The 25,811-nt window shown below is 38.3% G+C and overlaps 1 protein-coding gene across 14 annotated transcripts in view; it reads left to right on the top strand.

The window, feature by feature from the left end:
* PARD3 (par-3 family cell polarity regulator) overlaps positions 1 to 25,811 on the top strand; it is a 451,505-nt gene that overhangs the window by 330,178 nt on the left and 95,516 nt on the right. For 9 of the 14 annotated variants that reach the window (XM_051802291.1, XM_051802289.1, XM_051802288.1 and 6 more), the window contains 2 exons: positions 3,695 to 3,805; positions 21,183 to 21,440. In XM_051802291.1, the coding sequence (XP_051658251.1) occupies positions 3,695 to 3,805; positions 21,183 to 21,440 (369 nt within the window). Of the gene's footprint in view, positions 1 to 854; positions 3,643 to 3,694; positions 3,806 to 21,182; positions 21,441 to 23,140; positions 23,295 to 25,811 lie in introns of those variants that run through there. The other 5 variants (XM_051802292.1, XM_051802296.1, XM_051802287.1 and 2 more) reach the window with 3 other exon arrangements.

Genomic DNA, 25,811 nt, shown 5'->3' with positions numbered 1-25,811 from the left:
AACCTGACCCATACTTGGCTTCTTTTGACTCACACAACTTAACAAGGGCCACCAGACAGCAGCAAAAAGGGCTTTACCACCGGCTGTGAAGACAGTACATAGTATCTGTGGGATGTGCATTTGGTGTTTTGAAGGGCTATTGCATAGGCTTCTTGAATTTCAGTGGTCTGAATAGTCTCATTTCTGAGTGTCCTGTTCTGCTTAATATTCATGAATCAGTGCAGGAAACATCTACCTGAGGAAATTAGGACCGGTGATTTTGAATAGCTTGTCACCAGTGTAGTCACACCACAGTACAGTTGATGGAGTATTAACAGCTAGCTTTAATGCTGTGTCTTAGCATTGCTGGATGTTGCTTTTCTGTAGTTAAACTTAGCTTGAATATGACTTAAATAATTTATAAATGTCTGTTATAAATTTGGTGGAGAGGATGCTGATTTGGGCTGTGGGTTTCATTATGACTATAAATCACACTTCATGGAGCAAACACTTTTAATAGAAGTAAATAGCAAACACACTTAATTGCTAGCAAGAGTAATCTTGCCAAAGACTTTGAATGATGTTTGGAGTGGGGAGTGTTGACTGCTCCTACAGGAAAAAAGGAGGTGGGGAGTGCGTACAAACGTATCTCCATCAGAGTTCTTTTCAACACCTTTCTCAAGTGCTTGGTGGCTCTCTCAGCGTCTTCTTAAGATGCTATCTCAGCATCTTAGAGATGCTTCGAGATTGTTAATCCACAATTAACAATTGTGCTAAAAACACAAAGCCACAGTCAGGGAGGGGGGAGGATGGTATTTGTTATTCTGGGTTCTAGTGTAGGGACACTGCACTTAACGTTGCTGAACTTGTTACAGGCAGTGGTGATTATGGCAGATATATCACTTCTGCGGGTGACAAAATCCAGAGAAGGCAACTTTGCAAGACCAGCGTGGTTCATACTCTGCTAGGCTGGGATGACCACAGAGCTTGTCAGAGACGGGCACTGGAAAGTCTCCGGTCAGAGTGGGAACAGTATGACCACCCTTTGAAATGCCTGGGAAAGACCAGAGATGTCTTCCAGAGACTTTATCAGAACGGTCCCCGAGGGCAGAAGAAACATTCTTTCACAGAAAGAAAACCCTGAAAGAGAAGAAGGGTTGTTGCCACACCTTGCTCATGAGTCAAAGCAAACTGAACCCTCTGAGTTCTGCTCTGAGTTGCTGCATGTGTGACACCTACCTCTGCCTCTGTGGGAACGCAGCATGAGTGCAGTGTGCTCTGGACTTGGGTGGTTGGATCTGGAAACTCAAACCATTGAATTTTGCTAGTTTTGGATTACCTGTTAACATTAGAAATGCTCTTCCCACATTCATGCATCCTGACCATACATTTACTAGATTGCTTACAAGGATTATTAGAAATTTCCTGTGTACTTTATTTTTCTAATAAGGTATTGATTTCAGTATATATCTGTTCATACTTGCAATGAATTGATTTATGGTGGCAGAAATTCTGTTTTGCTGCCAAAACATAATGGCCACTAGCTAATGCAATTTCCCCCCCTTTTTTTTGAAACCACTAGTTCTTTTTCAAAAATAAACTGGGTAGTCCTGAATGTGATTCAATTGCTTTGCCTAACATTTTGAATGGGTTGAGGAAGGACAGGAGACAGAAGCCAATGTGGGCATCTCAGAGATGCTGTGCTACAGTCACACATATGTTGCTTGTCTCCTCACAACTCTGTGTGTTCTGTTAGTCAGACCTGTGCTGCCACCTCAGGCACTCTCTGTCTATCAGGGTGAAATGGCTCAGTTCCACTGTTTTTCTGCCAAAACTCCTCTCTTGGATAGAGGTTTTAGGGCTATTTTAAATTAACCATTCTCTTTTGTCTGGTGTACAACATCCAGAACTTGATTTAAATCTCGTGTGTCATATATGTAAATGTTTTGTATAATGGTTTTGACTACTCTCTAATAAACGAGTGGATGTTTTAAAAGATACACCTTGGTGTTTTGAATGACTGAATTTAAATATGTCAGTTTTACGTATAAGAGATTATAAATTCAGAGACTTTACCTCTATGTCCTATTTGTATTTCTTAACCATATCATGTCCTCTGCCTATCCCTTTTCAGGTGGTTATTAATGAACAGTTTTAGTTTTCAGGTGCCTGAATTACTTTGGAAATGAGAAATCTGGGAACTGTGGAGAACAGGCACACACTTAAAAGTTTGTGTACATGCTCCTATACTTTATTTTTGTGTTGTTGTGTTTTTAAAGAGCTGCCCTAAGAGCCATAAACATGATTAACCAGTATAAATATTATCTCTCAACTGAGTGGCCAGAAGTTAATCGTTCTGCAGGATTGCTGTGTGATGTGTCTTCAACCCACACAATGACTTTGTACTAGAATCAAAAGGAACAAATGGGAAAATATATTATAAATGCCTGCTGGATTCTAAACATTTTAAAGAGGTTACATTAACAGGTCAGAAGAAAGTTTTAAGAACTCTGTGGTTTATTTCACTGTGAGCATTTGGGATGTCCTGTCTGCACTACTGCTGGACATGTTTCATTGCATGTCTCAGTGCTTTTATTTCACTTTTGATGTGAACCTGAGGATGAAGTGCCACAGTGTTAGTCAGCTCACAGATGAGCATTTGGTTTAAAAAAAGTAAAAATCTTGCTGCTTTTGGTGTGATAAATGATGCCACATTTAATTGGTATATATAATAAAATACTGTTTAATAGATACGTGTTAACCCTTGTACCTTAAATAGAAATTTTTCATCTAAGATTTAGATCTATTAAAAGTTATATTTAAGTGGTTTTTTGGTTCCCTCTATACAAAAGTCATTTCTTTCAGAATAGGTCAGAAGTGTCTTAAGAAATATGCATAATTTTGTCCTAATAATAACTGAGTATCTCAAATGCCAAATTCTTCTCTGTTGAAAGTTTAAAGAAAACAGTAGAATGTGCAAATATGGAAGAAATCTAAAATACTTGAAATGTAGCTGGTAGAGGGGAGAGGAGATGTGAAGGGGTCAAACCCTGGGTTGGCAGCACCCCGAACTGTCTGGGACAGCCCAGCCAGCTCCATCCCTCCCCTCGCCCTCCCGCCTCTGCAACACCCTTGGGGGAAAAGAGTCATGAGCAATAAAGTTTAAAAAAATCTTAGTGCTGAAGAAAGAATAAATTTGCATTCTTGAATGGTGTCCACTGTGTGGTGAAACTGCCCTTGCCGGGCAGGTGCAGAGGGCAGGACTGAGCTCTGGGCAGTTGTCAGACGTACAGCTCTGTGTGTCTCAAGGTCCATATGTGGAAGCCTTTGCTTAATGTGAACCTGAGTTGCACTCTTTGGCAGAGATAGTGTTCTAAAACATTGTTTGACTGTGTATTTAAGAATAGCACTCCCAAAATCCTGGCATGAAAGAAGAATGTGGTCCAATTATTATTTTTTCTGATTGTTCTGTTCTTTAATGAGGAATTATGTAAACTTTTAAGGGGAGTGAAATAAAAATAAAATTAAAAAAACTTATGCAAAAAACCCCAGAAGCAGTCTGAAAATATTAAAAATTGAGATTCTGAGGTCTTTGCACTTTCTTTTCCTGGTTTCCAAACAGTCCTTCTTGGAGTACTCTCTTTGTCATGGGAAAAGGAAAATACAGTTTTGTTCATTTCACAAGTTAGATTCTTTTTTTGTGTGTTATTAACAGGTTTGGCAAACATCGCAAAGATGACAAGAGTGAGAAAACTGGTAAAATAAAAGTGCAGGAAGCTCTTACTTCAGAAGAGGAGAGAATACGAATGAAGCAAGAACAGGAGAGGTAGACTTCAGTATTTGCTTAAACCTTGATAGAGAGAGTTTGTCTTTTAAATTAAATAACTGAAGTTCAATTTTCATTGATGAAATTTCCCACATGTTGATATGTTTACCTACTTTAAATAACAAGACAAAGCTGGATTTATTTTGGACATTAGTATCAACAGCTCCTTTGGCTGTGTTAAGCATCTTTTATAGACCCAGAGCTCCCTTCCTTACTGAGGAGACTGAAGTAATAAAATGAAATGTTTTCTCTGTATATTCTATAACTGATTTTCTTGACATTTTCAGAAAACAAATATTTATATAGAATGAAGTCTGTTTTGTATTTTTCTTCAAAGTCTTGCATATCTAGTTTTTTCATTGATAAATTTAGGAAAAAACTAAAAATTATATTTACCAGTATATTTGTCACTGGAGTTCAGTCTATTTATGTGCCATGCAGTCTGTTTATGGAATGATATGTATATTAAACTGCTAATGTTAAAAATGATTGGTGAGTACCTCTATTTTTCCTTGTCAGCTTTCCTTAACATAAAAGACCCTATATATTATAAATGTCATATGGTCTTCTCAGTATTTCCAGTCTACTTTTCATCCTATCTCTTGTAATCCTATATATTTGGGGCCCAGACTCTGGTGTCTCTTAGATGAATTTAGGCAAAATCTTGGAAAGCTTAGGTTAAAAATTAACTAGTATTTGGGGATGTGTGTGGAGAGACAACCTCTTTGAGTAGCATCACTTCAAAAAGGAGACAAACTTTACAAAATTTGATTGCTAAATGGTAAATAGATTCAGACACAGTTAGCAGTGAAAGTGAACCATTAATTAGAATTATTTATCTAAAAATCATGCTATAGCTCAGCCATAAATTTAGAATCGATGCAGAAACTCTGAAGGGAAATTTTGTTGTCTTTGTACAGGAGGTATCACTAGTTAGTTGTCATGGTTCCTTTAACCATCATCTCTATGTACCTTGGTCTTCTGTGGGTAAGAGCAAAAGTTATAAATGATGGCTTCATCAGTAACAGCTCAGTGGAATAGCAGAGCCACAGTAACTCCTGTGTAGTCTCCTCAGTTATTCCTAAAATGGTTTGCTTTCAGTTCTTTTAAGGTTGAGTGACTTACATAACAGTTAAGGCAGGCTAGGAATATGCATTCATTAGTTTTACTTGTTAAACTTCAGAAACTTTATCATTTGTGACCATCCATTTAGATTACATTATGGGAATTTTTTTACTCTTTAGCAAATATACTAGCATAAATTGATGTAAAAATTTATTCATATCCTTTTCCATCCATTCTGACTGTAGAGGGTGGCTGGCTTACAGTGCCTGGGTGTTTTTTACTTGTCTGATAGGTTTTTATTTTCTCTTTTTTAACAAAAGTGAGGCAGGGTCATTAAATTTATTCCTGTTTTCAAAACTAAAGTGCTTTCAGATTAAATGCTAAAGGGGAAGACTGGAATTGAAGGAAACAAGTGACTTTGGATATGAAGGTGATTGTGCAGCCCACTTCCCTTTATGCATGGGTAGAGCAGCCACTTGGTGGATAAACTCCTGCCAGAGGTGCAGAGCCATGAAATCTGCCTCCATTGCTCCTGCCAGCTCAGGGCAGGAGGACAGCTGGCCACACACACGCTGCCCTGCTCCCTGGTTCATACACCCTGCTGAACCCCAGCTGGCCCTGCTTGGAGGGTTTCTTAGTAACATTAGGCCCCCAGAAAATTAGCCATATACGTTTAATCAAAGAAGAAAGACTTTACATGTGAGTTAGTAACATTTTCTCTCTCTTCATTCTCTTTCTTTGTCTCTCTGTGTCTCTCTGTCTCTCTCCGTAAGAAGGATGAGAGTATAGACTGTCCATGTGATGATATAAGAGAGGTTGCAATAGTCACGCTGGGTACCAAGGTAGAATCATGAAATTATTTGTATAGCCCTCAATGCATGGAGCAAATTCCTAATCCCTGTCCATCAAGTTATGCTAACCAATCTGAATCTTTCCTACAATCTCACTCCTCGTTTGTTATAAAAACAATTTTAAGTGTTCACTGAAACTGCAGAAAATGCATGTGCCAGAACTTCATAACAGCTTGATGTTACTGTAACATGGGTCCTCCTCCTCCCATTACTCTCTCTCCCTGTGTATTTGCTTTCCTTTGTGTTATAAGAGAATGCAACTTCTTTGGGGTAGTGGCATGTACAACTAATAAAAGATAATAAAATAGCAACCAAATGTGTGAGGTGCTTCCTTATGTTTCTGAAAAATTCAGATGTTGATTTGGTCTACGGAGACTAAATATTTTTGCAGTTAGATTGCAGAGAGTTTCCTTTAGATCCTGTAAAATTATGATGTTAGATACATGCTGTTAATGAAGAGTACTTTTGCAAATTAACTGAACAATCGCTCAAAATGCTTACTAGGAGACAGAGTAAAATATTGCTGTCAGTGTTGGCTCATCATGGCTGCTATTTTAACTTTGTTTTCTGTGGGTTTTTTTCCCTCAATTTTTTTAGCAGTACAATTCACTTGTTCCATTTTGATACTATATACCTCTAAAATGATGCAATACTTTGGGGAAATAGGTTGGATTTAATGAATTTACTATGTATGAGAGGCTAGGAGCAAAAATCCTAGGGGGGTCAGAGAACAAGTGAACAGCCCATTAAAAAATCAATCATGCCCACAATTTTATGGAATTGTTATGCCTTGACTTGATAATTTTAATAGTATTGTGCTTACAATAGTATTTTCTTTAAAACCTTAAAAGCAGTGTTCATATGTATTATGAGACAAATAAGAAAACTAATGCTCTTCAATTTACCATGATTAAAATTAATAAAATGGCCTTCTATAAACATATTATTAATAATAATTTATTGATTCTCTGATTAAGGAACCTATCTCTTAAACTATGTATCTCTTAAGCTGTATATGGCTCACTGACAATCTTGAAGTAATTTTGATCAGAAAATGAAGCTATCTAGTTGAAAATACAGGCAGCTTTCAATGAAAAACAAATACTGGAACAGTTAGGGGTATCATCTGAGGAGACCACCCACTAGTCTTACCAAAAATGATGTAAAATGCTCCCTATTTTTAAATTCTCCAAATACTGGAATAACAGTTCATCCAAGGCCATAGAACATAGCCCTGTGTCACTGTGCTTTAACGCTGGTTTACTCTGGAAAGACAAGTCTCCTTGCAACATCTTTAAGTGTCTGCCAAGCGCTGATCTGAAAATCCAGCTGGGCTCTGCTGTGCTCTTGGAAAGTGTGCTTCTCCCCAACAGTGGCACCAATCAAAACCTCAAGGCAAAAATAAGCAATAGGTTTTCTGAACTTGGCCTTTTGTCTCCTAAGAAGGAATCTATACTGCAGAGTCTTGAGACTTGGCTTCAATTAGCCCTGGGCTCTTTGTGGTTTTGTTATAGAAGGTGTTCTATGAATTCCAGAGTCCCATGATGGACATGTGGTTTGCACATCTTCCTAAAATCTCTCGGATTTTACAGATTGGAGATGAGTGGAATATCTTGAGCTTTCAGAGATGCTTCTAACTACTTATAGTTTTACACAGGCTTTGCTATGTAGGATAGACTTAAAACCAGATTTTGAAACTTTTATTGATGACCAAGAGGAACTAGTTCATATGAATGGTCACCCTCTGCTGTGCTTCTGGATCTAAACCTCTGGAAGCCCACAGACCTTTCCATTATAGAAACTCTCTACATCTGGTCTTTGAGGGCCTTCCAGGGTAGATTTTGCTCAATATGTAGCCAGAGTGTCCGTTGATATCCTGCAACCTGATTGCCCTGAAACATTTTCCGAGTTCTTAAAAGCCCTTTAGTGTAGTCTCTTTCTTAGGAGATGGGAAGACAGAACTGTCCAAAAAACTTACTGCTTTTATGTTCTGGCCTTGCTGGAGAGAGACATCCCTCCAACAACAGGTTCTGATACCTTTGTTTCTCCCTCTTTCACCCTTGGATTTTTCCTTCAATTTCATTTTTGTTGGTAGTTGTTTTGTGCTTTTTTTTCTTGCTTTTTTTTTTCCTTTACTTTTTTCTTTCCCCTGCAGTTCTGTGTTCATGACAAAATAAATCTTCAGCAAATCCAAAACCTTTGCCTGTAATCTGCGCTTCTTTAGCTCAGGCACGTGCAGTTCTTGACACACATGGCAAGGCTATACATGCTGACTGTCTTCAGCCTTGGACTGACTTCCTCTGGCAATGCAAGTGCTTTCCAACCCAAACAACTTTACTCTTTGTACCCAGGTAGTAGATAACAGAGGAATGAACTAAACATACCTCTTTGTGAAGTTTTCAAGAAATGCATCTGAATCCGGCGTGGTTCACTGCTGGATAATGCTTAAAAGATGAAAGTTGCAATTCATATGTAGTCTCATGATTAAAAGTTCGTGATCCCAGCTGTGGGTGAACAGTGCATATGCTGTAATCCAACTCTAGAGGCACTTCCTTCTCTTGGAAAGAAAGTCTACAGGATATTTTCTCTGGTTACTACACTGTTTTAAGAGCTTTGCCAATGTTCTATAAATCTCTGGGTTACCATAGAAGTGTTTTAATCTTAGTATTGTATTATTCTTCAACTTCCACTGAAATGGATGCAAAATCAAGTGCTTAAACACTTAAACACCCATGTTGGGAGGATCAGTCTTGAGACGATAAGGAGAAACCTTTCAGAAGAGAATCTACTGTACTGATGGAAGCGCTATGGTGGAGGCTCCAGAGATGCTGGGAGGATGATAGAGCGGTCAGAAGGTGGCTTGTGGAGCCGAGGGTTTCCTCTGCTCTGTAAGAGCAGCTGTACAATTACAGCTTCTGCTCTTCGCGCTGGAGGACAGATAGCACGGCAGAGCAATGACGCGCTGGGAAGGTGCATGTGTAGTCACCGTCTGGAACAGAAACCTCCTGCTGTGCTGGTTTCCCCCCTTTCTATTTTGGAAAACATGACCTTCTGTTCCTTTGGGTTACAAAAGGAATTACATTTACATAGTTCCGCTGCTCAGTTCCCCAGTTCTCTGGCCCGGTTGGTGCCTCGGGAGCGGCGCGGGGCCGGGAGGGGGAGCTGCGGGCTCGGCGCTGCCGCCCGGCCCGGCCCGGCTGGGCTGGGCTGGGCTTTGCTCGGCTCGGCTCGGCAGTGACCGGTGCCGGGCTATCAGCTGGGGACACCTCTCCAAGCGGGGCGTGGGAGTTGCTTTTGGCGGCCGCGGGAGGAGGCGATGCTGCGGCGGCTGCCGGCGGGGACACCGCGCACCTTGGTCCCGCAGAGGCGCTGCCCTGGGGAGGCGGATCAGGCGGCTGTGTCTGTATTGTCAGATTTGCTGCTACTTTTGGAGATCAATCAGTAGGCTGACAGCACTTTTTTGTGTGAATGTAAACAAGGCTGTGATTTCAGTGGGTGTCGTTCGCATATTATTTTTCCTAAATTTAGAGGGAAACATTCTGTCCGTTCATTAGTAGCTAAAATAACACTGATTCCACACCCCCCCATACCCCCCCCCCCCGAAGGATTCAGTTATTCCATAAAATGCTTCCTGTATTGTATTTTCCTAAGGGTATACAGGTCTTTATCTCCAGCATATAATGAACTTCTCTTCATCCTTCTCTAGTACCATTAAAGCCACAAGCCCTTTGTTATAAAAGTATACTAATGAATAGAAATGTTACAACAAGAACAGAAGTCTTGTGTTTTCCCTTCATCATGCATCATCCATTTTAATTAGACAAAAGGGTGGTGAGTACTGTGACAAGAGTCTGGAATTAAAATCATTAATTGATGTCAAGCTGACGAGAGACTGCTAACATGAATTTACTGACAGCAGGAAAGAAATTAACCTTATTACTTTATTTAGTACATTGGGACTATTTATTATATTTTCCTGTGTAAGTTCAGTGTGTTCTGTTAATGATGATAAAGACAAATAATTAATAAAACCTACATAAAGTTTTATTACCTCCTATCAATGAAGTTTGCATGAAAATCACATCAATAACTTACAAAAAAACAAACCTACCACATCCTTCTAATCAATGTAGCTCATCAAAACCATTACAGCAATATTTTTTATATTTTAAATGAGTATAACAGGCTCTCTCTCTAGCCGAGTAGAATTGCAAAAGTGATTTGATTTAAAAACCACGCCTTGGTTTCTTAATGTCAGTGTTGCAAAAAATGAAACATATTTTCTGCAGCAGTGACATTGATTGGAATAACTGTCTGGTTTGATCATCATTGGAAGGTCACCCTAACAAAGATGAGTTTTAATGTTAAGCATCTTTATTCTTTAGATGAAAGAGTACTGCAGTGTCTTATAGAATGACAGCAGCATCCTATAGATAATTTGTGACCCAAAGGTCATAATAAAAGAATAGAGGAGAGGTCATCCTGTAGTAAAGGCCATCTGGAACTGTTAAAGCATCAGATGGAGTAGGGGGCTGAACAGCAGGACACTCTTGGTGCCTTTCCAGATTTCCCAGAGAGACCATAATATTTTTATTGGAAAACCCCAACTTTTTTCCCCCTTAAGCAAAATATTTTCATCTAGCAGTTTCATCTTACTTTTAGAAAAAAGGACAACAGACTGTGATAAAGAAAGGATTTTTATTTCTTACATGACCTCTAAGTATTATCTGTGTCTTTGAAATAAGGCAGAGGTTCAGCTTTACTTTTGCTGCTGCTGTATTTTGATGCCACTTAGCAGCTTTCAAAAAAACTGTTACTCTAAATCCATTATTATTGCAAACATGCAGAATATAAATAATTTGTAAAGTAACTTGTGTGAAATCCTTTCTGTTAAAACTTTAACCCCCTTCCCAGCCCATAAGAGAGAAGAGGAAAAATTCCTCAGTGATCAGAAAACCAGAGCAATATGTTTCTCATTCTCACTTATCTTGCGATGGTGTCTCTTGTCTCGGTTTCACTGAGGTTTGTAGCATTGTTTTTGGCAGTGGTTTTTTTACATGCCATGAGGGATGAGGGTGCAGGACATGAAAACAAATCAATGGCAATAATTTTTGTAAGAGAACACAGAAGTGAAGATTGACAATATGGACCTTTGGAAAAACATTTCGGGTCAGTTCCACTTCATAAAAATGTTGACTTCAGGAGATATGTAAGTTGGAACTTTTTTAGAATAATAGTTGCTGAAGAAATTTTTTAAATAAAGCACCATATATTCTCTAGCTACATATTGTAATTATAGAGGTTTTAGGACATCATGTTAAAAGTATATTTTCTCTGTTATTCCTCTGCAGGGATTCAAGACACTGCACTGGGCAAGGTTTGGCCAAGTCCCTTACAATACAGTAAAAAACCTCAAAATTTAGATGGTCTTTATAATATTTTCACTTACAAATTTATTTAAGGTATCTTGCAGATCATATGAATTCAGAGCTCTCTAGACATGTCAGTTCTGAGTAAGAGCACTGAAAATATTGTCTAACTTTAGAATACCAAGGACTTTAGGCTAAGACAGCAGCACGTCCCCTGATGTCACATGTGTCAGAGTTACTGTACCAAATAATTATTTGGGAATTAAAAAAGGTTTGCTGTACTTACTAACTTATAGTTGATTTGACTTGTTATTGAACTTATTGTTGCTGAGTTGAACAGAACCGAAAACTTGTAATATTTTCCAGACTGCACAACAGGAGTCTGTCTAACAGTACGGTAAAGCACTAAACTCACTCTTTCTTCTAATTTTTAAACACAGCAGCAAGTATTTGACTAGCAAGAAAGATACAAAATGATACATTTGTGACAGACAGATGGGTTCTCCCTCCACATCGCAGCTGGAACGTTTATTTTGTAACCTATTCCTAGAACAAACCTTTTCTGGGTTATGAGACACCTGGCTCTGTTTCTGACCGTGCTATAGATTTGTGCTGTCAGTACTGTGACCCATCAAGGTTTTAGAAGTGAATCCTCAGAGGTGTTGTGGGTGCAAATTTGTGGGTCTTGAGCAAAGATACTGACTTAAAAAGCTATATTCTCTATTGGTGGGGTTTTTTTCTTTTCCTTTTCTTTCATCTTCAGTGTATGAGATTCACATAATACCTTGCTTTGTTGTGAGGTTTTTCATTGCATTTTTTTTGTCACTTCATACTGTTTCATTTTCCAACTTCAGGATTAGGCTACGTTATAAATAGTACTCTAGAAACACAGAATAATGGACCTGAAATAGAACTACTGGTAGAATTTTTTACCCCCTTTTGTTACTAGACTTCAAGTAGTGGAACACAGATGGTGGATAGGCTCAACTCAACCAACAGTTCTGTAGCTCGACCTCCAGGTACTGCCTGCAGTATCTGGGAATGACTGATTTGATATGTGGTATGATATACGGTACCATTTGATATATGGGATGCCTGCGTCATTTGTTTCTTGCACACATGGGAACAGCTGCTCCTTGCACATCTATCCGCAGAATTCAGATGTTATCCACCAGTTCTTCTTTCTGAAGTTGTTCTCCAGTTGGGGGGAAAAGAAATTAGGGGAAGAAATAGTCCAAGCAAGTCTGCGTGAGAGAGGAAACTAGTGCTCTTAAAGGGAGGAGGGATGGAGTCAGGAGCTGAGTCATGTTTCAGCAACAGCTGAATCTCATGATCTTCTTCCTTTCTACTTCTGTCCAGCAAGAGATAAAGAGTAGATTAGAGCTAAATTAATCTAATGACCTGTTGTCATAGGTGTAAATATCAGCCTTTGTGGCCAGTTTTGTTATGCAAAAGAAGTACTAAATTCCATTTTGCTTACAGACAGCAGTGATGTTCTTTGATGCAACATGATTCCCAGCAGGATAACAGTCCCAGTTGCTCATCTGGGTGATCCTTCACTGCTGGGGTCACTGACCCTTGGCTCAGACATGAAAATAAGGACAGAAAGTTTCAGTCATGGTAGTGTTTGTTTTGGAGACAGGAGGACCTATACTTCCTGTGTACCTGAAACATTCACCTTTGGTTGAAATGTATTCTTTAAAAAAAACCCCGCAACAGACAAACCCTCTACCCCAAAATGCAGCAGACTGTTAACTGCAAAGTATGCTAAAAGCTCTGTTGAAGTGTAAGTAAGATGGTAATTTACAGATTTTTTAAAATCAAAGTAAGCAACGATTTTCACTTGTTTACTGCAAGATCCACAAAAGCAGTTTGAAGTACACTGTTGGGGGGGATGTCTTCACTTGGGAAAGACAAAGGGTGAATCAAGAAGGTCAGGGGATAGGGAAAGATAGGGATGAAATACATGAGAGATTCCACCAGGTTAGAGAAAATCATTCTAATGTCTCTTTGAGTTTCATCCTTGTCAGTGATTTCAAATTGGTGTTTGCACTTCACCTGCATATATGCATAATATTTACTTTCTCTCCTGCATTTTCATTTCTTTACATCTTCATTTGTATTTTGCTGCCTTCTTTAATAGCCTTCTTTAATATAACTCCTTATAAAAATGAGCGTGTTATTCTCTTCTTAATATATTAGGGCACTTACAGTAATCACCTTATCACCTTTATCCTTCACCCTTTTTTTTCCAACTGCAACCCTCCTGGGTTGTAGCTCATTAAAGGCTTTTGAAATTCTTGTGCATCTCTTCTGCATGTGGGATTTGAGGAGGGGGGATCTTCAAAGAGACAGTAAGTACTATCACGTATTCTAATTGGCAGATAGGCTGTGATTGTTGAAGGAGAAAGAAAATTAGGACTCTCTGATTATGTAGATACATTTCTTTAATTTAGAGGTGATGGGCAGCTTTTTTTTTTTAATACATAGTCACTGTTCTATTTTTCTGCTGTTGTAGAACTAGTGCATAGGAAATATATGTGTGTAAAATTTCTATATAGGTGCAGAATTATAGACCTTTAAGAGATATCATGTCACTTTTTCAAGATAGGATCTGCAGTGTATGCCCTGCCTGCAAATGTTTGTTTCATCCTCGGGTTTTTTCCAGTTTACAATGACATAAACTCTACAACTTCCCATGGCAGTCTTTTCCACTACTTTTCCTCTAGGAAGTTCCCCTACCCACAGTATCTAGTATCAATTATTCCTGCTGCAGTTTAAATATCTAATACTTGCATTAAAGATGGAAAACGTTATTTTCCTCCAGTGTCTGTAGACTGCTGTTATGTCCCCACTCTGTCTTTTTCTTTCCCCAACAGCTTGACGTTGCTGACTGTTACCCAGTAGAACTTCCAGATCCATTCCTGAAAAAGAAACTCACAGATTTTTTTCTCTACTTTTAGTTGATATGCTTAATTATTGTGACTATGTAGATTACCTTCCAGTTGATGTTATTTAAGTTAATTCTATTTTTGAAATCTACTCTGCATTTCAAGAACATTTGAAATGTTAATCCTTTCCTCCAAAGTTCCTTCATTCGGGTTTTCTGCAGATTCAGTACGTCCTAAATAATAATGAAAACCCTGAGTAAATTCAGAGAGTGATCCATGTAGAAAATACCTTGGGCTGTCCATCCTGCATGACTGTGAATTGCTGAGAGCTACTCTCTAGATACTCTGCAGGAGCAGCCTCATTCAGCCTATTGCATCCAACCCATAGCTGTTTTTCTTAGCCTGGGGCATACTGTTTCTACCCTGTTCACAAGGTGCTGTAGAAGAGAATCTGGCTGACTTCACCACATCTACTTTTGATAACTCTGTAGTGGCTCCTGCTCTTTCCATCATCTCCTCCAGTAGTTTGCTTCAGAGGAGATTGAAGTTACACCCATGAGTTTTTAATCCTCCACCTTCTCTGAGGGGTGTTTGACTTTTTCTAGTTTTTCAGTATTTCAGCTGTCCCCAACAATCTCTCCTGGTTACTGAAAAAGTCTGAGGCTGCCTCAGACACTTGTGTGTGTTAGATGAAGTTAAACTAGCTTAACCAGTTTCTAACTGTATCTTTTGCTGGTGTATTGAAGATCTTTTTGTTGTTGGTGGCAGTCAATTTTGCTGGTCATCTGCTTGCAGTCAACCATTTCAGTGAAGACAGATGCAAAGGAAAAAACCATTAAGCCTTAGGTCTCCTCAGCATCATCTGTCAATATTGTTCCATTGCTGCCACACAGGGGAGCAACCTTTTCTTTGCTCTTCCTTTTACTGCTAATGCAATTACGCAGTGATTTATTGTTATCTTTAAAGCTCCCTGCTACTTTTATTTCACATTATGCCTTGGCCTTTCTGATTTTGTCCCTGTATGCTTGAGAAAACTGACCACATTTTGTATGTGTTTCCTCATGTGTCTGAGGTCAGAGGACGGTCATATTTCAGCCAACTGGCCACACATGTATGTACACAGCAGATAAGGCAGAACTGTTAATATTTTTCTTTTAATGACTTGAAAAAGGTTGGTCTCTAGACTTTCAATTCAAAAATTGTATTTACTTAGCAGTATTTTCTGACCTTTTTTTTATAATATGCTAAAGTTTTGAATGAAATGGGTGTGAATGAGGAAGAGGAGGTGTCTTTCTTATTTACGAGCTACTGCTGTTTGTGCCCATGATTATCCATTGCACACAGTGATCATTCTGAATGATTTTCCCAGGAAAGCAGATGGCTTTGGTGAGAGGTGGTTATAACTGTGATAACTGACTAGCTCTAATCATGATAAGAAAAGTGAAGCGTCATATGCCGGTTCAGAGCGAAATCACAGTAATGCCTATAATCAAGGTACCCTCATTAGAAGGGTAGTTGTCAGAAAAATTCTACTTGGATCCAGACAAAGGTCAAAGAAAAATACGGGAGAGGACAAACTCTCGTATTGACTTGATTGCCAAAAATTAGGAAAAGGGCCATTAAAGCCCTGAAGGCAGTTGAGGAGGCTGGGGGAGGAACAGTGAGACCTGGCTTGCTTGTTGGCACACTGTTCCTACAAGGTGTTTTTCACTAGCAAAGGAGGAGGGGACAAATTTGAGGAGATTTGGCTACTGGCCAATGCACCTTCTGACCTCTTCATTAGAAACAATATCTGGCAAAAATTGGACCGAATGCATTCATCCCACCGGACTAACTTGAACAAGCTGACTGGCTTTATAAATGTGTGGTTGTTTTTCTCTGTTTCCAATCCATCATTCCAATGTCATGCCAGTCTGATGGTAGAAGAACTGAGAACTGGCAGCCGCGAATGGCTTGTCATTTAGCTTCTGTCCTTATACAATGCTGTTTCTATCCTTAATAAACATTGTCAGCCATCTCACATATGTGGAACTGCAAGCATTCAATACTGCTTTTGTAAATGAGTGAGCCTCAGTGGAAAAGATGAGATCGCGGATTATCACTTGGGCAATATCTGAATCCTGGCAGCAGCAGGAGGATTAATTGAATTGACCAAGTACTTGCACACCAGAAGCAGCAGCCAACTTTGTTTCTGCTCTCAGAGGAGGATATATTGCAATGGGAAATGTAATGTACTAGCCATGAGTATCCTTCCCATGCTGTGTTCATCAATTAAGATAAGTAGGTGATTTTTGCAAGGATCTAAATCACTAAAATGAAAAAATCCCTCACAGGAGGCTGGAGCTCCCAAGGGATTTGGGATATTTGTAGTCTACTTCTAGCCCTAGATGAAATTAGGGTTGATTTCTCTTCTGTTGACAACTTTGCTTATTCACTTTTACTCATAATAGCTCAGCCAGCACCACAGATTTTCTGTTGATGAAAAAAGTTGAAGTTTAGTTCAGAGAACTGCTGTAAACATTTAGCTCAGGGTGGAATTGGGCTCAAATTAATATGATTACTTAGTACCCAAATATGAGCTACATGGCTAAATGCCCTTTTTGGTCAAGGGACGGGTCCTCAACACAGTTGGTAGAGCCTGGAGAAGGGCTTGGCTTCACCTTAACATGGCCATGTTACAGATGTTCAACTGAACTGCCCTCTGGAACCTGCAGCAGCCGCCTAAAGTGACTGAATCTTGACTGGCTCTCCTGGGAGTTCAAAACATGCCTTGACACCTAAATTTAAGTGTCTAAAATGGTAGTTGCCTTCACCTGAAAGCTGAACATCATTCACAGAGTTTTAAAGAATGGAATGAGGTAGCTGCTGTTTGCTGAGGACAGCTATGCATAAGCTTTTCCCTTCCTTTTTGTGACCACCATTTCATGTGCATAGGAATCACTATACAATGGGTATGTCTGTCATTACTGGATTAACTTGCAATGAAAAGCTCTTCTAACAATTATAGGAAGTTCTGCAGCTAACAATATTGTCATTTGAAGCAGTTATCATTAGCTTTTGAATTGAATGGCACACAAATGCATGAGGATAGTTTGTACTTTACTGAACATTATAATTTGAGTCTTAAAAGCATGACAGTACATTGTTGACATTTTCCATATTAACACTTCAGCAGGAAGGGTTTAGAAACTTCTTGGGATAGCTTTTGTATTTTTAAAAGTTCAGTTTCATTTAAACACTCAAAATTGATTAGCAGTTTTTGCAAAAATTATTTGATGATGAAAAGAATTATGTGACTGTTAAGCATGATTATTATTGTTAAACCCCCACAAAGTCCTTAGGAAGGCCATAAATCCTCAAAGTTAGCTGATCTGAAATTTCTGACATAGGCATTTTTATTGTGCCGTGTCATGAAGGAATACAATTCAGTGAAGACAACTTAATACACTTATCCACATTATGAAACCAAAGCACTGTGGTCAAACACTTCTCCAGATACTGGATTTCAATAGCAGAAATGTTGCTGAATAGGACTGAAGTACAGAGCGAGTTCTAGGTTCTCATCTGTGCTGCACAGTGTGTTTACATAATCATTTTAATTTTCCCCACAATAGTCTGCACTGGCATTTCCCATATATATACTTAATGCAGTATATGCTAACAAGGATTTAGGGTGTATCCTACATAGAAACACACATGGAGAGGGGGAAACATAAAAAGTAGCATCACATTAAGTTCAGGATCTTGTATAAAGATATATTCAGAGTTAAAAACTATTATAATTGCAAAAGGGATAGTGCAATATTCAGCTGATAGCTCTTATTCTTTTCAAGAGTATGCCTATATATTTTCCCCTAGTCTTTTTGTTTCTTTAAGTTGGGAGGCATAATGTTTAAATGTGGTATGTCCTTGAAAGGCAAAAACAAATAGTATTTTAAACAATATTCAAAAATATGTTAAGTAATTGAAATACCTATACTTTTGTCATCTGAAAGTGGTAGGATTTGCACAGTGGTTTAAATGTAAAGCACAGAAAATGAATTAAGAGAAAAAAATCAGAACATTTTGGATGTCAGTATGGTCAAACATCTTATACATCTTATTTCATTTTAGAGTTATCCTTTGTTAAATGTTATTGCGAATGGTTACTGGGTACTTTGGTTATAATTAACAGGAAGATCATACTGCATTTAGACTCTGATTTTTAATACTGTGTATATGTATTAACACATTGTATTAAAAGTTGTAGAAAATATTCTAAAAATTTTCCTGGTGGATGTGAACATAATTACTGGCATAACTCTTCAACAATCAGTTCTTTCCTACTTGAATGGGAATAAGTATCCCTCACCAGACCACGCACAGGAAATCTGAATGTTCTTGCTGCAAATGGTGCTGCATCCAAACTATTGCTGCAAATGGTGCTGCACCCAAAGAAATGATAAGCAGATGTATGAGAAAAGGTGGTTAACGAAACAGGGAATGCTTATGTCTGCACCTCTTGAGAGTGATGTGATATTCATGGTCAAAAGTTACATAAGTTCACCATCCTCTCTCATAGCAGTTAGTGTAACACTAAGGTAAATATCGCCAGTTACCACCAGGTAATTCTGTTTTATAAGCACTTCAGGTAAAAATGCTTTCTTCTGAATGAATTACTCTATGCACCATTATTGCTATACTGTCTGATTTTGTACACTGAAATTTTGGTTATCTAAAATACATGGATTTTTTTCCTTTGAATTGGCATCAGACAGTGTTCCATGTGATAATACAATGTCCATTTAAAGAATTAAATCTACCAATGTCTAGGAAATTTCTGATTTCCTTTGCTTCTTCCATTCAGAGGACAAATATCAGTAGACAAATGCATTCCTTCACAGGGTAATTAATACAGGACTACAAATTGGAAATTAAACTGCAGAGAAAGGAATCAACATGCACAGGTGATTTTCAGGCCTGTTTTTCCTTCTACACAGAAACCTTCCAAGTGATTAAGGCTGTAACATTTCTGAATTACAGCTTTGGGGTATAGGAGAATGTAAACCATATATTTTTATTTTAAAAATAAGTATGCAGAAACACAGTTTAAATTTGAAATGAGTTTTGGATTTAAACTTGAGTCCTTCTCCACTGTAAATTAAACAGAAAACAATTCTGGTTTGATATTGCTGAAATTGTTAAGAAAAAATTTCCACTGTGACTGACTATAAGTAAGAATTGTGGTGCACAGATCAGTGGTAGTAGATATAAAAAGAGGAATGCTGAGGTTTAACTTGTGACATGTAAATGAATCACTGAACTATCAATGTAGGTGGCTCTGACTGTTGAAGGGAATTCAGCCAGTCAGTTGTATCCTAAATCAGTATTTGTGATCAATAGCTACAGGATTTGTGGGGGAAAACAGGTCTGTCTATCTATGCCATCCTTCTACTCCCTTCTTTTGTTATGGTGTTCTTTGTTAATGTAAAGGAACAATTTGCTTGGGACTCAGTCTGATGAGGAGACATTTATGATGTTCACATACCAACTCTGGGCTGGATTCACATACTTGAACACAGGTGTCTTGTGTCATTTGGGTGATCAGTCTCTGAGACTTCAGCATGACCTATGGAGTCCTTGCTCAGCAGCTGGAAATCCAGAAAGATTACCTGGGGGTGTCAGGTACCCATAGCTCTTATGTTTGAGCAGTTGAATCAAGGCTGGGTATCCAAACTCTCAAGGAAGACCTAACTCACAGCATCAAAAGTGGCTGTGGAGCAACTCCTTTCATGCTGGGACACAACAGCTCCTAACACAGCAGCTCCTAACTCTGGAGTCTGCTACCAACAGCTCCCTGCCATTGTAAAGGCAGCCTGCACACGTGTGTGGTGTGAGCTCACCTGCTGTTGGCACCTAAATTCTCATGTCTTTATCTGCAGTCTGAATCCCATCCTTTGTGAATTCCCTTTTGTTTTTGCAAAACTAATCCTGAATCGTGCTAGTTTAAAATTTCTCAGAAGGTCAAAGTTACCTGACTTTAAGGCTTTTCTATTTCCAGAAGAGACAAGGCTTACTTTCAGAAGAGATATAGGCTTTGAATGGGCTGATTTTGTTAAAAGTTGGTGAACAAGCTGTGTTTGGAAATGGCACACAAGAGAGATGCACAGACCTGTAGTCTGCATGGATGGATGCTGTCACACTGTAGCCATGGCTGTATTAGATGAAAAAGGAGCACATTTGACTAATGGAAGGGAGGAGACAGCTGAGTGCTTCATTTTGCAATGATGACAGAGCATTAAATTGGTCTGGGGAGACAATGTGAATGGGGTTGTGTGGTCAGTTTACTGCGCATATGTGTGCGTGATACATCAAATTTTCTAAAATGCCAAAAAAACTTTGAAGCCCAGATCAAATTTTTGTAATAGCTTTGTGTGCTTTTGAAGATATGATCTGTGCTCAATTTGTGTTTGTCAGATTCCTAAATGTCATCTGTTTCTATCTGTCACTTTTTTATCATACGGCTAAAATAGTGCACCTAAATACAAATTCCCAGTACAGCATCACCTTTCGTTTGTAACTTTAACACCAGGCACATGTTGTTTCTTTCTGGGAAGATACAGCCTGCTTTTGAGAGATGCCAGATTCAGTTTGTTTACATTTTAAACAAAGCATGCACATTTCAAGTGAATCATGCAAGAATCTGCTTCTGCTGTTTACTGCATGAATGCAAACGTAAATGTATCCTTATGCAATTTTTAAATTCTGAAAAAAATATGATTTTTGTAGTATTAAATTAAGAAAGTATATTAAAATTCCTCTCTAAATACAGGCATTAGAACCATTAAATCTGACAAGTTCTGGTGAAGTGAATATGAATGGTATCAGACCATTCTCAGATAAGTCAGGTATTAGCACAGACATCCTAAGACACATGAAACAAAAGGTAAACTCTGTTTACCAACAGCCATGACTAGTAGTTATTAACTTAATGAATTAAAAGACAGTAGATAATCAGACTTGCTCCTTAAAGAGCAGTGTTGATTGTAGTATTGCTTCAATCTAGGCTCAATATCCAAGGTAAACCCCATGGCAAACTGAAACTGGAAACACTTCACTGGTTTTCATTAATATAGGCTACCTAAGTTGTCTGCTAACTGCTGCTTTATATGCCTGGGGTAGGGGGACAGCCATCAGTTTCATCCTTCTTTTAATTTTTCAGAATTCAAGCAAAAACTCGAGAATTTCGGGAGAGACAAGCTCGAGAACGTGACTATGCAGAAATACAGGACTTTAACCGGACGTTTGGCTGTGATGCAGATCCAATGTATGCTGGGATCACTTCCTATGACTCTTCTTCAAATAGTGGCACGATAACACTGAACACCCGACCACAGAGCCCGAGGGAAGGACAGACAGTGGAAGCCTTGTACGCACAAGTGAAGAAACCACGGAATTCAAAGTCTTCACCTGTAGACAGGTAGGCACCAGCCATCAATCAATACACTCTCTCAAAATATGCCCTTGCACTGCTTTTGTCATGGGAGATGACTGTACATCAATTGGAAAGTCAGAGCTGCTTTTTTATTAATGGCTTTTTAAAGCCTTTATGTAGAACAGTATTGAGCTCACTCGAATCAACCTGTTACAGAATGGGACAGCAAAGTTATTTTCTGCAGAGCAACTACTTTTCTTCTCATTCTTCAGACGGTTTGGAATTTTGGAGTCACCGTTTGGCATAATTGAAATTAAATTCAAATTTGTAACATTATCAGGTTTATTTATTAAAGCTGTAATGGATATGCTTGTGTAATGCAACATTTCCAACCTATTCACAGCAGTTAAAAAATCTATACGAAGCTCTTTTGTTACAGCAAAAATGGGTTGAAGCTTACCTGGATTCTAGTCCTACTGCTGTCCTGAACAGGTTGAGCTTCTTGATTAAATACAGACCAAGTGAGTAAACTCCAAGCTTAACTCATGATCTGCTTTCTCTTCTCATGCTGTAGCTTATGATTTATACTCTTCCTGTGGTGTCATTATCTGAACTGGGTCATGCTTGGTTTTATGCTGAAACTGGGCAAAATTCTGGTTTCTGTTGATGGAGTTTTGAGTTCCTTTGAAAACCTGAAGCGAAAACAGGCATGTAAATTAAAATAAAGTAAAAATAACCAAAGGCAAAATTCACAGTTTTTTAGTACTTTAACAATGAAAATACATCTGTTTTCTTGGCTTACTTGTATGAACTTGCAGTTCTGCATTTTCTCAGCTCTACAAAAACTAACACAAAAATCCTAGTGCATGAGCTATTGCTACCTCATTCGGAGGTTATTAATTTAGCTGATAGTAAAGCCACTGATTTTGTTTTCTACTTCATTCTTTCCAGAATTAAAATATTGGACTTGCAGTTAAATCAGCAAAGCAGTGTCTTTGCTTACAATGTTTGAAATCTGTATAACTTCTACATGAGGACTGACATTCATATCTTGCGTATTCTGTTCTAGGTGGTAATGGAGTCATTTGTATTTGGTCTTAAGGAAGGTAGCTGTCATGCAGAGTTCAGCTAATTGTCTGTCCAAAATCCTTTGAGGACTGAGATTGTTGCATTCAGCCCTCCACTAGATCTATTTTGCCAAGTTTCTTTACATAATATTGATAAAAATATATCCTCTAACATGGCAAATAAGAAATCTCAGACGCATTATGGAAAGCATACATTTTTATTAAAAGTCAGTAGCACAACTGCCTTTTTATTTTCTTAACTGCATTGTTCTCTTGTGCTATGTAGAAGGTCTGCTTTTCATATTAAATGAAAATAATTTATATATTGTGTACATATGTACATTATTTCAGTGAAGGAAGCAAAATAATATTAAAAGATGACAGCTTCACCTGCGTCCTTGAAATTTTGTATTCATTAGATATATATTGGCTGGCACTGGTATATCGAGGTATATATATACATTTTAAATATTATATATATATCTATATACACACATGCATATATATATTAATATGTGTATATATATACACATGTGTAAATATATATATATATATAAATATATATAACATTCATATGTATATTAAATGTACATTTCAGCACTTTTGTGCCTTTGGAAATCAAAAGAACTTGGTTGGATATGGCTGCCACGTGGTGACTCTTATGGCTGTTTTTGTTAGACCAAAGGCACTGTTTCATGCTGGAGTTGAATGGCATCAATGTCACATCAACAAAAAAAAAGTTCTTTGATGCAAGCCTGGCACGGCGAAATAGAAGACCTGCATGACCTAGCTAACTCTGTGTGATTGCTGATAAAAGAACCAGGAGAGAGTGAGTAAAACTGAAGATAACGGGATACTAGGAGAATCTGATGTTAATCATATGGGTAGGACCGAAGAGCAGTGAGGTAGTTTTGCACATTCAGGCTGCTTCTGGAGCATGGAGGGCCCTGTATCTCACAGCTGGATCACGCTGTGACAAAAAGAAAGACCCAGCACACACAATAGGCTTGAGCAGAGGGAGAAAAAGCAAAAGTCAGGGACTGGAACTGGGGTAAGCAAAGCCACCCCTAACCCTGTTATAAAGGGGGACACATTTGACAAGAAACACCTGGAAAGAAATATTTAATTCAGATATAAAAATATTAATTTTTGCTATAAATGTGCTCTGAAGTACCTGTTCAGGGGTCTGAGGCATGAAGTTCTGGTGTATGGGGTTTTCTTTTCTCTCTCCTCACATCTTTAACAACTAAACTGTGAAGGTAGTGAATCCCACCTGGTTCAGAGAGACTTTCTGCAGTGATTTGTGCAGGCTCAAAGTTGCCTCTCCCAGAAGTCGGGTCCGTACTTTGGGACCACCTCTGAGAGAGCATGTCATAATGTCATAGAATAGTTTGGGTTGGAAGGGACTGTAAAGATCACCGAGTTGGGCATAGAGGAGGTATAACATCTGTGAGGGAGCAGCTTTCAGTCATCCTCAAGGTGTGTGAAGGAAATCTGGGAGCTTGACCCTTTGTAATGTTCAGCAGGAGAGCCTGAATTGTGGCTGAGGTATCTTCCCAAAGGGTCCTCTGTTTTTTACAGACTTTATCTTAGATTTATTAAGAAAGCATCCTCTGAGCATTTTAAGAAACAGTTGTGACCGTGAGGACCTGAGATGCTTGTTAAATGTGTTGTCTCCTTGTCTGTAGGATACCTGGCTCCTCACCCCATGGGAATTGTAACTTGTTTCTTGCTATCCCTTTCCAGCAGAGAGACCTTCTCCTTTCGCTTTGCATCTCCTGTGATGCCCTTTTTGACACCAAGCATCCAAATGCCTCCTCTCAAGGCTCTTCTCCATGGAGCTCTCTTCTCTGCAGTCTGATTTATCCTGATAATGCCACAAGAAATTTGATGAGGAATAGTTGGTTGAGGTTCTGAATCCTTAAAATATTGTGTACATTAGCATTCACCTGTGGTGTTATTTTCAATGTCTTTTACCCCTTTGCCCTCCCATTCTTTCCTTTGCTCTGGATGTTTCAGAGGTTACCTAAATAGAAACAGTTGCTTCCAGCCTTTGTGGATGGGAAGGGAAATCACTCTCAGTGTGTTACCCTTGCACTGAACTGCCAGGAGCTGGTAATGGCCAGGCTGTCTCAAATCTTTAGCACGTTCATATTAAAAGCAGCACTGTTTATATGGGAAATGTTATTTCTATTAAAGTTTGGTGCTTAGTGCCAAACAAAATATGACATTTAAGTAAGTCCAAAAGGTTATTTAAAAGGCTCTTACGAGGAAGCATATAACAAAATGTCCCATAATAGTTTGCATACCATTGCTGAACATTTATGACAGATTTTTCCGTAACTTGCAAGAGAATTACTGTGCCTGTGTGTGAGGCCTTGTCATGGTTTGTTTTTCTTTAATATTCCCTCAACTTCTCTCTGACTTTCATCAACACATGCCACCAACTGTTGTTTAACTATATCATCACATATGAATAATAACAAAATATATAAACTGCTCATCAGAATAGTGGATAATTTATTTTTTTTTGCACATTTAAGGATATTATCAGAACAACTATTATATTGCTTTAACAAGTGATGGTACTGTCATCAAACAGTTATTTTATAACCTAACTGAAACCAGTATTGAGAACAGGCCTGTTTCTCCTTCTTGGATGTATTTTGTATTTGCATGTATCCCAAGCACCTCAGTTGTAGACAGATAGTACAAAACAGTAAGAAGAACATGATTATTCCTTAAACTTTGTCCATTTCTCTAAATTAGAAAGTAGATAGTATAATGTCAAACTACAGCAAAGGAGAAAGAGATGTTAACTTACTCATTGGAGACACACACATCTATATGTGTGTAAGTGACAATGCTTTACCCATCTTACCAACAATGGTTATTAAAAAAATCCAACTCTGTAAATAGTAAATTTTATTCAAATATATCCTTACAGGACTTGAAATTGATTTAGAATTAAATTAATGCATATTTGTGTGGCGTCATACTTAAGTCATTAATATGGTGGGGATATTGGTGGGGTTTACAGGGAAAAGCATTGTTTGGTTTGTTGATTTGGTTTTTCAGTGATAGTATTCATTAAAGATATAGTTGAAATACAGGAGGTTCTTTATTTTGGGCTTCTTATGTAATCCATGCATACAAGTAGCTCCTGTGAATATTGAAACACTTCAAATTCTAGTTACGCTAGTCATAACAATTCTCTCCAACAGCACTAAAAAAGTTGTTTTCTGTTCTTGATCCTAGAGAATTAAAGCAGATTCTCCTTCTTAACACAGGAGTTTATTGCTCAGAAGAAACGATGCCCTAGCAATAAATAAATAAATAAAATGAGTAA

This window comes from Manacus candei, unplaced genomic scaffold (genome assembly GCF_025592945.1).
Source record: "Manacus candei isolate 608988 ecotype Guabito, Panama unplaced genomic scaffold, ASM2559294v1 h1tg000056l, whole genome shotgun sequence".
In the NCBI taxonomy this organism is placed as follows: Eukaryota; Metazoa; Chordata; class Aves; order Passeriformes; family Pipridae; genus Manacus; species Manacus candei.
The sequence above is the reverse complement of the archived record's forward strand: the minus strand, read 5'-3'. Positions and strand labels throughout refer to the sequence as shown.